At 38.7% G+C, this 19,075-nt stretch overlaps 1 protein-coding gene across 2 annotated transcripts in view; it reads right to left on the bottom strand.

Annotated features, from left to right (window-relative positions):
• The window catches only part of LOC131691638 (ras GTPase-activating protein raskol), a 439,624-nt gene extending 424,322 nt beyond the window's left edge, over positions 1 to 15,302 (bottom strand). For both annotated transcript variants that reach the window (XM_058978192.1, XM_058978193.1), the window contains exons 1-2: positions 14,528 to 15,302; positions 7,515 to 8,706 (exon numbers count right to left, since the gene is read on the bottom strand). In XM_058978192.1, coding sequence (XP_058834175.1) covers positions 7,515 to 7,593 — 79 coding nt within the window. In that variant the 5' untranslated portion in view covers positions 7,594 to 8,706; positions 14,528 to 15,302. The remainder of the gene's footprint in view (positions 1 to 7,514; positions 8,707 to 14,527) is intronic.
• Positions 15,303 to 19,075: the final 3,773 nt, after the last annotated feature.

Genomic DNA, 19,075 nt, shown 5'->3' with positions numbered 1-19,075 from the left:
AAAAATGAAATACAAAATTCGTTTTATCGAAATAATGTTTGGCTTATTTCAATGGATTATTACTATATTGAACAATAAATAGGCGACAAAGAGTAATCCACAAACAACAAGCCATAACTTTTAAAGTATTCAAAATAGATATTTGAAGTCTTCAGTAAAGTTATTCGCAAAAGTAAGAGCTACAAATTTGCTGAAGGCATCATTTCGATATAATCACTTCCAAGAAAATTTGTGAAAATATCTCACTCATAGGGAGATGAATCAGCAAAAGCATAATACCAAAAGAAAGAGCATAATGCCTCCATTAAATTCTCCGAAGATACTATTAACCTAAAATAAGCCGTTTTGGCGTTAAAAATAGATTACATGTTTTTGGTCATATTTCTGGCAATGGGAAATGATAAAAATCTTTCGTCCGCATTTAATGTTAAATATCTCTTTTGATAATAGTCCGATTTCAACAATCTATAGCTTGTTCGAAAGGTATTTGTTAAAGCTATCTAAAAACATATAAATTGTTAATCTATATTGTCAACTTCGGCAAATAATTCCAAGAAACTGCAAAAAACGCCATTTTTACACATTCAAACATTCATATCATGGAAACTAAACATCAGAATCAAAAACAAATTAATAGCGTTCATACTGTTTTTTAGTTCTTTCATTTAAAATTGGTTTAAATAAGATCGGTTCAGCCATTGCTGAGAAACACGAATGAGAATTTGTCCGTTACATACACACACACAGACACACACACACAGACATTGTCCCAAATCGTCGAGCTGAGTCGATTGGTATATAAGACTCGGCCCTCCGGGCCTCGGAAAAAATCTTGAAAGTTTGAGCGAATTCTATACATTTCTTTTATAAGAAATGTAAAAATATGTCCTAAAAAGTAATCCTCCAGTAGACAGTATATGAAGAAGTTTCTTGTAGACGTGTTTATAATGACTTTGTTTCTATTTACTTGGAGTCATTATTTCGCTTTTTGTTTTTCGAGATGTGATCCAGATCGATCTAAGAGACTTCTGTCGGTTCACACGGTAGAAAGAGATAAGTCTGTCTTTGCCAGGAGACATGCTGGTGGAGTAATTCGTAGATATGCTGCCTAAGCTCGACTCCATCAGCAGAAGCCAAAAGTTAAGCCCGTAAGATGTTAAGCCTGTTTCAATGACCCTGCCACTTCTAGTTTTCCGATCTGTATACTTCACTTCCTTGCTGTCACTTGAGTACAATAGCTTTAAATTTTCATAACTTTCCCTACCCAGTAATCTCTAGCTAATTGAATGTCGTTAAAATGTAAAAAAAGTGACTACATAGTTATGTTGTCATGATAATGATTTGCACTTTACGATACTTTTCCATAAGTTTAAATAGTTGGTGGGGTGGCTCTAAATTTATTTAAAATCAAAAAATAACGTTTTAATGGTTTTAGATAGAGTTTCGCAATCTTCCAGAAAATTTAAGAAAATCAAAATTTAAAAAGCTTTGCCTAAACACTGGAACTCTATATTTTTCACTTTTTATTCTACAATAAATTAACTAAAAAAATTAGGGTGTTTCTTAATAAATGATTTTATTTATATAACTTTTGGAGTTTTGATTTTTCAGAAGCTATTAGAATATTTTGAAGGGGAACAGTTTGTCACCTTTACATTTTTCGTTATAACTTATAAATATAAATTTTACTAAAGATAAACTAATTTTTGACTGAATATTGCAAGATACAAAAAATATCGTATTTTCCATTTTTTGGTGATCTATACTACAAAGTATGCTATTTCATACAACAGCAACACTATTTATTGGTAAGTGCCCGAATCGAAGATAATGCTATTTGAAAAAAGTTCTCATTCTTTTAAAACGAAAAAAAATTATTAGTTAGTGAATAAAAACAAATTATGCGGCTGAAAACAATATTCAAATTGTTCAAAAGGCGCTTTAGTGTAAAATACAAAAAAAAACAGAAGTTATAACCGTTTTTTAAGGAACATCCTAAAGCTCACGTATGGATTTCTCGTGCAATGGAAAGTATAAAAGAGAGAGCTTGTGTGTCTTCTGTCTTCAATAAATTTGTCTAAAATCTGTTGATCTACAACTTCTTCAAAGATAGTCAGCTCTATCTCGAATTGTCAAAAAATTAAATTTAAAATCTTGCTAAAATCAGAATCACCATAGCTTATGTTTAAACGAAAAGAAGACCCTTGCCAAATACAACTTTCCTAAACATATTGTTAGTCTAATTTTTTTAGTTTCAGAAAAAAAAATTAAAATTATTGCTAAATTTACATTCTGAACCACTATGCATTGTCTACCCTCTCTCCCCTGTCCCTGATACTAAGATATATGAACTCCCCCTCCCCCCCCCCTTCTGTATAACTTCACCAAGCATATAAGCTTTAAGATAGCTGTAAGAATTCATTAGTTCCATTATAAAACATAAAACAATGAAATTGGCACCTTCATACTAACGTAAATGAGCCTAAATAAATAAACGAACTGAATAAATCAAAAGTTAGAAATCATCCTAAACGTTTTCTCTTCAGGCCGAATGAAAACTACTAACTGGCTTTGACGATCATGATATTATTGGGCTTGCGGGACTTCCGACTTTGTAAAAACTTTTGTCATGTCTACATTTCAGTATAGGGGTCCATTTTTCAAATATCGGAAGAAGCAGGAGGTAAAGTTTATGAACGTAAATAACTTACATTGTACATAATGAATGCACTTATCAGCCAGGAAAATGTGCACCAAGGCTGTTTTAAATTTAGAAGTATTTATAACCTCGATAAACAACGTCAAAATTGATTTTCAGAAATATTTCGGAAGCAATTTCCCAGTCTATTTCAAGCAGAGCCTGCCATATGTAGCACCTAAAAGACCTAACCGAATATTGGGAAGTTATATAGGGTCTGCATGTGCTTCATTCACCGTTTGCTAGTAGAATGAAAAGCATGTTGATGCGTGGTCAGACGGTGCGGTAAGAAGGCAAAGAAAAATTTTGTTGCCCATTTTATGTTATCTTCAATGTCAAAAACAAAATTTGGATCCCATCGTAACGAGCTCGTCTCTTCATAGCACATTCTCTACAACGATCACAGAAGGACTAAGCACTCTATGCTATGCTGGTATGACTCATCGCACCCTGGGACGCACTGCAGCTAGCACTATGGAAGCCCTTGATCCCCCTGCCACAGTCGAGCCATTGCAGCCAGCGTTCACCAGTCGTCCCGGTCCTGTGTGCAGAAGTGGTGAAGGGGTCTTCCAAATCGATACCAACGGCAATCAATCGCGGCATTCAAACCTACAAATATATTACCAGAATGCCGGTGGTATGAATTCAGTAATCGAAGATTATTTGGTAGCAAGTTCGGATGAATGCTTCGACATAATCGCCCTCACAGATGTTTTCCGAACTGATCGCAGCTCACGCAACAGTCTCAAGGCTACCGGCCGCGGGGTACTTGTGGCTATCCATCGTCGATTGAAAGCGCAACTGATTGACGATACTTTGGGGGTCTGTGGCGAGCAGGTGTGGGTGCGAATCAAACTGGCTGGCTACGCACTTTTTCTTTCCGTGGTTTATCTTCCACCGGACCGCACTCTCGATTCGATATTGATTGATTCACATACTGAGTCACTGGAACGGATTTCCGCTCAAGCAAGCCCGGTTGATGAGATCCTGATTGATGGTGATTTCAATTTCTCCGGATTAAAATGGCGCTCTGCTTCTGACGGATTTATGTTCGCTGATCCCGAACTGTCATCTTTTCATGCTGGTATCACCAGTTTGCTTGACTGCTACAGTCTAAATCTGCTGCGCCAAACGAATAATGTGGTGAACGAGAACAACAGAATCCTTGATCTCTGTTTTTCGAGCAAATCTGACTACGCGCCAAAAGTTACCGCAGCACCGTTTCCCCTGGTAAAGTCTGTTAGACACCACCCTCCCCTGCATATATTGCTTGAGGCGATTCGAGTGAAGCATGACTGCAATGCTTCTGACACCGTCAGCTATAATTTTAGAAAAGCCAACTATAATAGCATTATTGACTTCCTGTCGAATATCCACTGGACTGAAATTCTAGACAATGATGATGTCAACGTTGCAGTGCAGACCTTCTCCAATGTTATGAGCTATGCTATCGATCGCTATGTACCCAAAAGAAGTGGCCTTCAATCTAAGCACCCAGCGTGGCACACTGCCGAGCTGAGACGGTTAAAAGCGACCAAAAGAGCCGCTCTGAAGAAGTACTCCAAGTTTGGGGGCTACGTGCTGCGACAACACTACGTTCATGTTAACCAAGTCTATAAAAAGACATCGAAACGTTGCCATGCCGATTACTTGCGAAACGTGCAACGTAAGTTGAAATCCGAACCTAAAACATTCTGGAAGCATGTAAACGAGCAAAGAAAGGAATCCGGGTTGCCTTCAACGATGAGCTATGGAGGACGTATGAGCTCTAGTTTACAGGAGATCTGCCAACTATTCTCTGAAAAGTTCGCGAGTGTTTTCTCCAACGAGAAACTGATACCGACCCAGGCTTCACGCGCGGCTCTCAATGTACCTCAATCATACCAGTCTTTGAACTCTATCAATATCGACAATAATATGGTACAACTGGCGATTAGCAAAATGAAGGCTTCAACCTCGGCAGGCCCAGATGGTATACCAACAATTATTCTAAAAAAATGCTCTGCCGGTCTAATTGAACCTCTCTGTCATCTGTTTCAATTGTCGCTAACAACCGGAGTATTTCCCGAACTCTGGAAATCCTCCTTCATGTTTCCAGTTCACAAAAAAGGTGATAAAAAGGTAGTTGACAACTACCGTGGTATTACAACGCTAAGCGCAGTTCCTAAGCTGTTTGAAATGACTGTGTTGGAACCCATCTCCAGCCACTGCAAACAGTATATCTCCGAGACTCAGCATGGATTTATGCCGAAACGTTCAACATCTACGAATCTTCTGTCGTTCACAACATATGTTACAGATGCTATGTCGGACGGCCTTCAAACTGACGTTATTTACACGGACCTTTCAGCTGCTTTTGACAAGATAAATCACGCTATCGCAATGGCAAAATTGGATAGACTTGGCTTTGGTACTAATATTCTCCGTTGGATGCAATCGTATCTCAGTGATCGTCGTCTAGCAGTCAAGATAGGTGATTGTGTATCCGAAGAGTTCTTTGCTTCATCTGGTATTCCGCAAGGCAGCCATCTCGGTCCATTGATTTTTCTTCTGTATTTCAACGACGTTAACTTTTGTTTAGAAGGACCACGGTTGTCTTTCGCCGACGACCTCAAGTTATACCATAGAATCCGGAATACTGATGATGCAGCTTTCCTTCAACGCCAACTGGAAACATTTGCGGAATGGTGCGAGATCAACCGAATGACCCTAAACCCCAAGAAGTGTACGGTCATTACGTTCTCGAGGAAAAAAACGCCAATTCGTTTCGATTACTGTCTAGCTGAATCCACAATTGACAGAGCGAATTGCGTCAAAGATCTCGGAGTTTTTCTCGATGAACAACTGACGTTTAAACAGCATATCAGCTATATTGTCGCAAAGGCATCACGCTGTTTGGGGTTCATAATGAGAATATCTAAGCACTTTTCAGATATTTACTGCTTGAAATCTCTCTACTGCTCACTCGTTCGATCAACTCTGGAATATTGTTCAGTTGTGTGGAGCCCTTATTATCTCAACGGTGTCCATCGAATTAAGACAGTACAGCGCAGATTTGTTCGGTTTGCCCTTCGTCGATTGCCTTGGAGCAACCCTCACCAGCTGCCAAGTTATGAAAGCCGGGGTTTGCTTATTGGACTCGATACATTGCAAGTGCGACGGGATCTATTCCGTGCTATGACGATTTCGGATATTTTGCAAGATCGAATTGACTGCCCCGAGCTTCTCAGTGCGATAAACATGAACGTTCGCCCTCGCGCCCTTCGCAATAATTTATTCCTCCGATTACCTCTTCGCCGGACTAACTATGGAGTAAACGGTGCCATCATTGGTTTGCAGCGGACCTTCAACAGAGTTTCATCCGAGTTCGATCTTCACATTCCACGTAGCAGATTACAATTTGACTTTTTAAATAGATTAAGAAATTATCATTAGGACCACACTGTGTCTGTTGATATTAATTAATTATAATTAATTATGTTGTGCATGTATGTATGTGTTTCACTAGACTTTTGCGAATCATGTTGATGAGCGGTAAGATGCAGGCAATCAGATTTGTCGTCGCCCAGCGTGATGCGCGGTCAAATGATGGGGTAACTTACAAGACAAAAAAAAATTACTGGAAACAATACACCAGAAGCGATGAAAGCATGCAAGAAGCTTACATAATTGTTTTTGATAATTATTTATCCAATTTACATAAAATATATAAAAATAATGCAATTTATATAACCAAGACCGACCAGCACCGTTACGCTCATATCTCAGGCCGTGTCTAATAAAAGAAATAAAAAACTAAACCATCCAGTAGGAAGATATAGTTCTGTATTTTACGATTCAGTTAACTAAACGATGATATAAATTCTCAAAAGTCATAATATTGGAAAATGAAAAAGATACCATGATACCATCATTTCCTCCAGTAAGTATTTCGTCATTGCAACACTTTTGAATCACCTATGTGACTGGGATGTTGACGATTCTTCTCACGTCTCACAAGTTCCCCCTTGCAAACTCTTGACACAATCGACTATTTTTTTCGTACCCATATTATGATGGTTATACGTACTAGCAAATGAACAAAATAATAATAACAACAACATGTATGTAAAGCGTCGCGGCCGCCATTCGAAACGGGATCGTATGGCCCCCATGGCAGTTGACCATCAAAGCAATCGTGGGACATGTCAGACAGTTGAAGAAAGAAACGATTTATAATTTATTCGGAATCAAGGAAAAAGTAGTGTTATAAGTTTACCAAGTATGGCTGATGGCCAAACGGGTTGAATTCTATTTAAGATCGCAATGCCTTACGAGAACAATGGGTCGTAACGGTGTTTGAACACGTTCTCTGCTTCCAGGGAACTGAACGGCAATGACCAACCGAATGAGTCCGAATCGCCTAAAAAGATTTGTGCCATTCATTTATAAATTACCGACCGCTGGAACAAACTGAAAACCTGAAACCTCAAGAGGGGAGCTATGCTAGGTATAAGGGCGAGAAACAATTATCAAACGAGTACGCTTACCGGTTCTTTTTATCAGCTGTTTTCACATCAATCACTGCCTGCCGTATAGACTAATTGGCAAATACTGTGCAAATCAATCAACGCCGCAGTGCTTGTTGGCTTGCGGCAAACGGAAGTATATTTAAGCTATTTTCCGTCATTGCATGCAGTATTTTGAGGAATATTGACCTCATTTATTAGACTTAATCTGTGTCAATTCAGTTTTTATCGCTTTTTGCTCGCATCAATACAGAGCCACACGAACCAAACAAACTGAATTTAAACTATTCAATCTATGAATCACTTACCACAGAAATCCAACCATCCTTCCACCCGGCTGGGATAGTTGATGTTGCTAAATTTATTCGGTACCCGTCTCCGCATCATGTTGACGACTTGTGAACTTTCTTCGAATCAAATGTTAACGAGTGTTGTATTTGCTTTGTTTTTTTCGTGTCCTTCACCCCGCACTTCTACTTTCTTTGCCTGACCTGAGCTTTCTATATTTTTAATTTTCTTTTATACCTGTATTTAACATGACCGAATTCCAGTTTCATAGAGCAAAAAAAATACACATTGTCAAAGCTGCGTTTGCTTCGACTGCTTCAGTCACCTTCGTATCAATTACTCCTTTCGTCGGCCTAGCCCTGTTTCACCTCTCTTATTTCGACTCAATTTGATCGGCAGAGGTAACAGCATTCGACCGTATGGCCATACACAGAAACACTTCGTCACAGCATAAATCTTAAAGCCACTTCCAAAAACAGTACTACTACCGAAAGCTGTTTACTCCACTGGCTTCTTATTGCTATCCGTGAATGTGATCGATCAATGACACACTTTCCACTTCACTTCTTCTCCGATTGACCTTTCCTCTACGCACGTATACCGTATACATCCATTAATATTTCTTACTTTTTATGGAGATTTCACTTTCGATTTTCGTTTTACTGCCGCTTCTCTTCTCCCGTCGGAATTTTTTCCTGTGCTATAACACGCGAATGTGCTTCCACTATCGTTAGATTTGTATCGCTGTTTTCCTTCTTTCTTCTCTTACTTTCTTCAACAGCACCAAACGCGCCCACATGCGAAAACGGCCTCAAAACAAACAAAAAATCGATAATCCCCGCCACGGGCTGGCTGATCCTCGCGACTCGTCTGGAAGCCCACTGAAGCCACTTGGTCACGTCCGTTGCTGGTGTGGCGACGCGACAGTTCAATGACGAAAGCTTCCCTGCTGCTTGAACTAGGGAAACCAGATGACAGAGCTGTCTGGTTTTGTCGATGGGATGCTGCCGAGTGTCAGGGATGGGGGAAAATCAATATCGGTGGAATTCGCTCATAGGCAGACGATGGTGAATCATTCATTCCCTCTTGTGTGGCACCTCAGCAGAGTATCCCAGAGCTCGCCTGACTGTGATAGTACTTGCACCTGCGACTGTTCGAGTAAAGCCGTAAGGATGCTGGTCTTCAACAGCTTCGGGATTGTCATTCAGAGCGCTGAGGATAAATGAGAAATGAAAAAAAAACAATTTTACTACATCGAGACTTATTGAATTGATTTACAGGGACCGTTCACTTAATATGAACCTAAAAGCGATACGAACTTTATGATTTGGTGTGCCCAATTAGGCTTAAATACGTTAGGCATACGGTCGATAAACACTCTAGGCAAATTAGACGTCGGATATAAAGACATTACGCATAATAAACGTTGGGTATAATATACGTTAGGTATTTTATTTGTAGGAAGTTGAGCGTTTTTTTTCTGGGTGGTGTTTGACCCTGTGGCTAATGTAACCAGCGCGCTCGGAACTGCCAAGCCAGTGCATGATTCGTTAAATAATTTCATTGGAATTAGAATGTAAACCTACAGTTTAAAAATCTGTTAAAAAAAATTTTACTGGATGATCCAACTTAACATTCAACATGAGAATCTATTATCAGAATCTTATTAATACTTTCTTGACGAACTTTTTCTACCGTGTATATGGTTCTAAAATCATTTTTTAAGGCTGTTGGGATGATGAAACACGAAAAACCTCTTTTGATCAAGATAGGTGTTTCTCTCGCAATGCTAGAAAATGCTCAGTTTTTACCTTCCGATGCTCAATACAATTCTCCTAGAATATTTACAATAATCCAATTGCATTGAAAACGTAGTCGAAGGCAGTCTAAATTAATAGGTTTTATCAGTTTTTATAATATTGCCAGACTAAGACATTTCATTTTTCAAAGTTAATAGAAACTGTCTCTGGCAGCACTGCTCCAGAACCCTATCAGACAAATTGCATTGCAATAACTTCTGATTTAAGTCCCAGTTATTAGCCTAATTTGTCGTTGTGAACATACGTTTTTTAAACCAAAAGTTATAACTGTTTAAAAACGCGTTTGTTCATAATTAACATGGGCACGAAGAGGTTGAAAATGTCATTAGAATTCTTAGCAGGAATCAATTTAAATCATGTGCTAGATAACGCCAAAACACTGATCAGGCTTCCATCACAATGTTGAAGGGGATAGTGGGAGAAGATTCTGAAACCATTTGATGAGTTTTGCATCATCTGGATGCTTGTTTATATAGAAAGTTACTGGGCAACCGCTTTCTTCAACCCGTATCTCCACAAGTCGGATCAGAAAAAATTCCATAGCTGTAGATAGGAAGGTTGTGCCTTTAATTTGAGACTAGGTTTGTGCAAATCGGTTAAGCTATCTCGACTATACATGAATGACATTTTGACACATACACACATACAGACTTTTTTCCTATCTCTACGAACTGAGTCGTATGCTACAAACGACACGGTCCTCCGGGCCTCGGTTAACCAGTAGAAGTTCTGAGCGATTACATAACCTTTCTATGTGAAAAATGCAAAAACTAATTTATTGTTTCGCAATGTGTATTTGCAAAAAATTTTATGCTCAAAACAATTACATTCCTCTATCAAACGAAACTTTAGCATTTTAAAAATCAAACACTGTAGAAAATCGCATGGTCCGACTAAAAGCACTGACATAATTAACATGACTTTTTCACAGTTTACTAATACCGAACACATAGACAAAATTTGTCGACTGTTTGGTTCATCTCACTCATGCTTTGTAGTTCTGATTATATTATGAATTGAATTGTATTAGTTATTTCTCATAGTTTACTTTTTGCTGATAAACACTTGCGAGTAGAAATACAAGTTGAAGAGTAAAACCATAAATTTAAGGTATACTTTGTACTCTTATTATGTCGCCTAACAAACAGACATAACGGCCGTCGACCTATGCTTGCCCATAAAGTTGTTGAATAATCGATGCATTTTAAATTACCTAGTAATTTGCGCTCGACTTCTTTTGCATGCTTTTCAATTGAGCTCGTTAAAGCTGCGTCCGCAGTAAGTAAACGATTCATAATCTAATGAATATTCCATTCGACTAGGAGTCAGTTGCTCTTGGCGGGTTTGCGAACATGGGTTCTCTTCAGTCTTGTGGATAGCTTCAAGGGCTTTCACTTTTTCGTAATTAAAACTATTTCCTGCAGATGAATTCATGATAGCAGCAGGTTTCAAGCTGGACCACATTCAGCATTTCACTATTGATTTATTGCCTATATTAATAGAGTATGTTCCATACTAGGATATGTATTGGATCCAATAGCATACAAACCTTATAATTGCACCTTGAAGCAAGTTTTCAGTGGCACTCAGTTCCCTCCTAATAGGCCCAAAACAGGCTCATTATCATTGCATTATTATGTTTGTACACGTTGCATAAAATGTTAGAATTTGCTTAAATCTTTTTAAAAATATCGCTAGTCAGTGAAATTGAGCGTCTCGATTAAAACTCAGGCGACTAGTATTTTCCAAAAGGTTAGGACACCTGCAATCATGAATACGAGAGCTTCTTTCGCGAAATGCTTTTATTGTAAACTGAGTTGTTCCCGTGATGCTTTTAACGGAATGCAAGTGGGTTACAAAAGCTGCAGAAGTTTTTGGATGCATTCATTTCAAAGAGCTAGCTGACAAATTGTCACTTCATCCATTATAAAAAAGTCTAGTAATAAAAGGTTTATTCCAGTAATTACGTGCTCGCCTCTAACACTTTCATTGCAACAGATATTATGGTTATGTGAGGTGGGAATGTGTTGCTGAATACACTGCGTGCCTATTTGTAGGCGCTCGGTGAATAAGAATATAAAGTTCTGATAAGGATGCACTCTGCGTCACTAGTTGTGAGTGATTCGTACTCTTCAAAAAGAAAGTTATTTGAAGAGAAATTCTAGAATTCCCTGCAATATATTGAATTCCACCTGCAAAATCGAGGAATTGTGTAACCCCTGCGGCCAGTTGTTTGGTTTGATCCTTCCTGGTAATTTAAATATTCAACGTATTTCGTGGATGTTTTGATCGTCGTGTTTCGCAACAGAATGCCCGAAAAATATTTCTTAATTGATAACGTCGAGTTTTGACATGTTTCCTGTCGGTGTTGTGCTTTGATTGCACCTTTGCCACCTACACGGTCAGTCGCTGCTGTGCTATCTTATGACAAACATCATTTTGGAATAAACTGAGTTAGATATGCTACTTTACTTGCATGAAAAATCTCTGCAAAGTGAGGTTTTTGAAATTTTGAAATTCTGCTGGGTTACTAAGATATAGCAAAAAACGCGATGAGAAATTGGTATTTTTTTTGGTTCAAATCGCTTTATATTGAGATTGGTTCAAGTTATATTGAAGTTTTACATGTTTTTCTGTGTAAAACCGTATGTCGAATACAGTGGCATACAAATTTTCTAAACAAAAATATAAGTATTGCGAGAAAAATGCAGCTTAGTATTTTTATACTTGAAATATTGCATATTTGGGAACACTGTATCCAAAAATTACTATTTTTTCTAGATTCCTTGACCGATTTCCTTCAAAATGCATCTCACCAACACATGATTACGGCGTAAAGCCGACTTTGAGTGAAAATTCTAGATAAACAGTTACTCGCCAATCACAGATGTTGCTAGTAAACAAAAGAGAAAAGTTTTCTTTTTCAATAATTACTGTGTACTGTGTTCGACCAACCGGAATACTGTACAAAATCCGTACTATAAGAACGGGGTTGATAGAATCGAAGCTACATAACCCCGGTTCATACGCTTTTCTTTCCATATTTACCATGGGAAACTTTAAAGTTTATTTGAGATCATCCATATACGACGTGGAGGAGATAAATGTTCACGTTGACGTCTTCCAATGTTTGTTGTGTTATGGTTAAACAGGGAATATGTTGAATGAATTCAAACATGATCAGAACTTTCATTAGATTGAGAATACTTTCTTTTTATTGCAAAAATTTGGTTGCACTAAAAAAAGAAAAATTCCTGGTGGTGGTGGCGTGGTGGGTCGACCGATTAAGGCTTTTGTCATAGTCTGGTTGGATAGCACATATCCGATATTGATATTCTTTATAATTTATAGAGGAAAAGGATTGTATGTAGTATCCCAAACCGGAAATATCCCGGTTTATTCGGATGTAGCAAGTGAATGACGATGAAGTGCTGTGGGGTGATCTTTCAGGGTCGCACTATGTGAAATGCCGTTTTTATTTTGATATTATGAATCATGTGGCTTTCTTCATCGCATTGGTTAGCTCATATACCCATAAAATTATAGTGTAATAATTATCAAGGCAAAACGATCCTTAATACCATCTATAAGTACTTTCTCGTATTTTGTTTAGCGAACTAAGCGCCTTGACTGAATTCCTAAACTGGCTCCGTGGAAAAACAATCAAGGACGAACCAGATATGTACCATGCTATAAATTCTTCATAAATACCGGTAAAAAGGTTGCTGGTTCACCATCTGTGGATTGTGGAGTTCATATGACGCTGGGAGATTTAATCCACAATTCAACATAGCGCTCGAAAGTGCTATACGAAGATCTGAGGTGCCAAGGAACAGAACTATCACCGAGAGATCTTACATGCTTCTTGGTTTCACGGATAACATCAACATCATCGGCGTTAATCGTAGAGTAGTACAAGAAGGATTTCTGCCTGTTTAAACGTAGATGGTTTCAATCGAACTGACTATACACTCTGACAAGACAAAATACATGTCACGATTAAGAGCACCCAGATCGTTCGGTAAATTTATTGAGGTCTAGATTCCTTGACCAATTTCCTTCAAAATGCATCTCACCAAATGCTTTTATATCAAATTTGGCCGAAGATTGCCTTTAAAGAAGCCATGCTGTAAGTTATTAATTCTGTTTTTATTTAAAGATATATTTTTCCGTTATTTTTGAGTGCTACTTAAAAGGTTTTTTTCCATAGTGACAATGGCAAAAAAATAATTCGAAGTGGGGTTTTTTAAAAATTATTCAAATAATCTGTATTTTAGAATTTATCACAAAACGAAACGGAGGGAGGGATGGTTGACTTTAAGAATTAAAAAAATAAACATGTTTTTGCAATGCCCTAATATTATAACTCTCTACTAACTAAATTCTACATAAAACTGCCACTCTAATAAGAGCTACCTAATTTGAAAATATTCCCAAAACAATGGCAACCACTATCAATATAATAGTTTCCAATGAAAATAAAATCTAATGAAAAAAATTATTTGAGAGGTACTTTCAACAGATTCGTGCGATTTATTGCTTCATCAACGAAATCCGTGAAAGTAAGCATATGTAGAAAAAATACTAAGAGTATTCGATGTTTCAGGTGTCACTCAAGAATGCGAATCGAATATTAAAAAGTTCTGCAATGCAGCATCTATCAATTTGGGCCTTAGATTTCAAAATTCAAGGTTGTAATAATTACGTTTGTTGTCTAATATATTTTAGGTAGCAATGAAAATGCAGTACATGCTAAATACAAATACATATTTACTTGGTAGTTCTTGTCAGAATATAAGGAGTGCATAGATTACATTTCAAAAACTAATATTTCAGCTCAAATTTCTGCAAATAACTTTGATAAATGCTTCTTGCTTGACCTGACATAAGGTATACAAATGCAACCAACAGGGTATCGTAGGCTAATAAATTTACAATTGCAATTATAATTACAAATTTATTTAACTTGCTATTTAACATGCGTAACTTCAGGTTAAATCGATTACACGATTATTTTACAATAACTGTCCGATATTTTTTACCCATGTTAGATGGTTCTTACAGCCTTACCACACGTATACGTCCTTTTTATATAATTTATACACTTTTATAAAATAATATCATACAAATAGTAAGTCGTTTAATACATTTAACATTACTTTGACCGAACTGAAACCATTTTAATTAATAGCTTTGATATAAAAACAACCTACCTTTCTTGACCCCACGAGAAATTTCTCTCCTCACGAATTCAGTAAAAAGTTAGCTTTTTCTGATGCCAATCAAAATTCAGTCCGCTTTCTGTTGGATCAATATTCATTATCTCACTATCTCATTGACGCGGTCGAGGAATTACGACCCATGTCAGTTCGCATTCACCCGATCACTTGTTTCACTTATCGGCTATGAAACCACAATTGAAAATGGAAAAAAGTGTGCCCTTACTGCAAGTAGCATTTAGATATTTGGGTTTTCATCGCCAACGTTTTCCCAATATAATTAGATGTTTAGAGCTTCCGAATCACGTTTTCACAAACCACTTCAAGCAAACGTTTAACATAATCACGACACAAAAAATCTCTTCTCGATAATTATCACACCGACAATGCCGTAGGTTTGCATGCTTCAATATTTGATGTAAAATCACGACTTTAACTCGAATGCGTTAAGCACGTTTTATCCACCTGACCCGGTAAATCTATTCAATCAGAGAAAGAACATTGAGCCACGAGAAGGCGCAAAAACGGTACGCTAAATCAACAACACAGCATAGACTCACGTACACACACCGGCGCAGTTATTTCTGCAGCAGGTAGGCCTGGCATCTGTTACTCCCTCGCTCGACCTGCCGATTCATCCGCAAACAACGAAGTCACAAACGCACAGTTTCCTTTGTATCGCCGAAATCAACCGTATACTCGACACGTAACAAGTAGACTTTTCCAAACACCGCGTTCCGAAGCGTACCGCACGTGAAAACATACTAAATGAGCCGAACATGAAACCGAGTCGACGACAGCAGTGGGCGGCATGCTCTCCCTTGTCGGGTATGAAGTCAACATAAACATGACGAGAGCGGGAGAATACCACCCAACCATTGCTGTGCCGGTCTCCCAGCTTGCATTGCCGGTGCTGAACTGATAGGCTAATGAACACAGCATGAGGGCGGATGGATATCAGAGAGAGAGAGAGAGAGAGAGAGAGAGAGAGAAAGAGCGCATGAACCTAAGTTGCACAAAATTGAGAGATATGCTCTGGTTTATGAATGAATACCGTGCTGATCCAAATTTCGGACTGTTTTAGAGATTATTTTATTGAACAACTTTTGTAGTAGAATACTTCTAACGTTTCTATATAGGAGGGGACCCGAGGGAGGGGATTTTTCGGTCGGAATATGACCCGTTATATTGAATGAATGTTACTACATAGAACGAACTATATTTATAAATAAAGTCGATCTTATGAAAATAACACCTAGGGACTATTCATAAATTACGTAACACTTTAAGGGGGCGGGTGCTTCAGATTGTGACATATAGAAGAAGGGGATTAAGTTAGAACGTTACGTAACATGTTTTCATTTGAGACAATTTGTTACTGGGGGAGGACCAGTCAATTTTAGGCGATTTTTCCGTTACGTAATTTATGAATGGCATCCTATATTTATTTACTTTCTCTTTCACTTATTACGGTGTCGCTAGAAAACTTTGAACACATTCATTATTAATGATGTTCTATCATTTTTTTCTGTTCTAAATGAAATATAACACACAAACAATATTTGACAACAATTGTTGTTGCAATTTAATGGTTAAAAAAAATTAGACAAATGTCAACCTCGAATACATTTTGCAAATCCCATTCCGCCGGTCCAATAATGGTCTTCAATAAATCGATCTTTGCAACTCCCGGATAACTTGTTACCCATCTTGTTCAAATCAAAACTCTTCCAAATGTTATATAATAACATTTGGAAGCAACAAAGCCTCGATCATGTCACAATATTAGTTGCCAGTGATGTTGACGTTGGCTCCAACTTCATTTTTGAAGATGACTGAGCCACGGTACAGTGTTTTAAAACGTCGTTTTCGTGCTTAAAATTAATGGCGTCTAGACCATTAACTTTGAACTACAGTTTGTTCGGAGAAGTTCTTGCCTTTATGTGTGCGCATCTACAAGAATATATTGTTCATTGATTAATTCACCTATAAATGATATACGAAATTTATTTTCTAAACAAATTAACATAGAGAATTTGTGTCTTCGGTAAAGTTGTAGCAAATATTACTACAAAAGAAATTGCTGAAGATATAATACAGGCAGGGCCGTCGAGAGCCACGCCGGGCCCCGGGGTTTGAAGTACTGACGGGCCCTACCATATATGATGTAACCCGAGACAGTTGGAGCCGGAGCCTAAATCAATATTTAGCGGATGGCTTCAGCGCCACTCCCGAAGGAGACCATTCGCCTTGTTCGGTTTGCCCAGCTATTGAGACCCCTCCTACGGGCGGGTACCATTTGTTTCTGAGTTCTGGCTCCAGAATGGTCCAACTGGACTCAGGTACCTTGATTACCAGTCTGAAAACATTCGCTAGAAATCAACAACAGTACACAAAGAAGGCCTCAGACCGGAATAATTAATTAGCTCTAACGCTTTTTATCATCACGGGCAAAGATCTACTCAAACACAAGGTCCCCAATCGTGGCCGATTTAGGAAAGGTGGAGTCGAAGGAAAAAGGAGTCAACTCTGCTCGCTAAAAAAACGGAAACGACCGAAAATCGTGAAACTACCTATACCAGAAAATACCAAAAAATAGTTTACTGCAAAAAAAACGGTTTAATCACTTCAACTCATAATTCGCTTACAAAAAATATTTATTTCACATTTCGGGTCTCGAACCCAGGCCTTTCAACTTGCTAGCTAATTTCCTCGCAGCGCGCTAACCCACATGGTCACTGCCTATCCTGTCTCTCTCCCTTCCCAAAGCATATCAAAAATCTAACTACCTAACGTGGTGTTCATCCGAAAATGAGTGGCTCAACTTACGGTGCGTGCATATACAGTCGGCGTGTTTGCGTGTAATACAGCGATTTCATCGCTGACCTAGGATTTTCACGGGGTGGGAAAAATAAAACCTCCGAACAAAAAAATTGATAATCGGGTTTCGAACCCGGGCTTTTTGAGCTTGTCACGAAAACGCTGTCACTTAGCTCACTGAACCGGCATTTGCGGGTTTAAACAAAATTGATCATGCGCATGTCAAAAAAAGGAAATGAGTACTCACACTACCATGGTTTTACGTGGGTCGCTCGAAGATCCAGTCCGCTGGAGATGCTGATCCGGTTACCACAAACGATTTGCCCGGTCGTTTGCTGGCAGAGTCTGACCTGATGGAGGTCACTGCATTACATGTTTCCCACGTGGGTTGATCGATAGTCGGTGCCCAGCAACTGGACGTATGCTGGCAACGACGCTGCTCCCTAGCTAGCGCGGATTTGACGGTCGTCGCTCTTCCGGATGGTTCACCGGGAACTTTGTAGCTAGATGGCGGGGTCAGAAGCGGTTGATGACGGATGATGATCGGTGTGACGGGATGCTGCAGCTTCAAACCTGCACGAAAAACACGCATCCAACGACAAGTTGGAATTAGGGCACGCACTGCACTGGCCACCATTTGCACCTTACCTTAATTCGGGAATACCGACTCTAAACCACTGCTTCGATATGCGGGAAGCCACTTAACTTGTACGAGTTAGAACTGGGAAGGGAAAACTAATTACTGGCAAAACTGATATAGAGAATCTCACGATTTTTATCTTTTACCTATAAAACCACACCGAGGCGCGAGACAAAAAACTAAACCACTCCTGCCTCTTCCACGATCCAGAACAAAGTGAAAAATCAGATCTTTGGAGTCCTCAGTTTAAAGCATGAGTCATATCTTCGTGACCGGAACTACGCAATCGTTCACGAAATTACGCAAGTTTCCCCGAAGCCTTTTTTTGTATACGGCTTCAATTTCTTTTGAATATCCCCAGACCTCGATCCTCTACCACCAAATCCCGGGTGCTGCCGAATGGCTTTCAAAACCCAGAGACAAATAGTTTCCCCTCCACTATAGCTTATTCTGCGGTTAAAGGTCGCAGAAAGGGTTATCTCAAAAGTGGGGCGACGCCTGCGTCGCGACCACCCGCCAAAAGTAACTCGGCTCCAACCACGGCTGGATCCGGTGGGTGCTCAACCACTCATCTGACAGTTCATTCGAAGGAACTCCAACCAACCACTCACTCTCATTCACATTTCGGGAGAAATTACAGAAGCTTTTACCCATGCTGAGCGGACCAGTTATTCGAGGGGCCGCTCGATTTTATTTACATTCATATCGTAGTACTACAATGACTTCTTATTTCAATATCGATTAGAGAAACTATACGGATGCAACCGTTTCAATTAAACTATTTGTTATGAAAATTGTTTATTTGACACGATTCAACGCGTTAGCTTAACAGAGTCGTCAGTATTTTAAACATGTAATAGATGGAAAAAATAAAAATTAATAAAGGAATATTTGTGTCTGGCCATTAGAATGACTTGCGTCCGATTTACCATTCCAATTGGAATCCTTTTTTGTGGCATTGCCATACAGTCCATATCGGCATTGTTCATGCTCCCTTGACGCACAATAATGCTGCCCAGAATCAGAGCTTAGAAAAATTGACATCCCTTCGTGAGCTTGAAAGAGAAACAAAATTCAATTCA

This window comes from Topomyia yanbarensis, chromosome 3, assembly GCF_030247195.1.
Source record: "Topomyia yanbarensis strain Yona2022 chromosome 3, ASM3024719v1, whole genome shotgun sequence".
NCBI lineage: Eukaryota > Metazoa > Arthropoda > Insecta > Diptera > Culicidae > Topomyia > Topomyia yanbarensis.
This window is presented reverse-complemented; position numbering and strand designations above follow the sequence as displayed.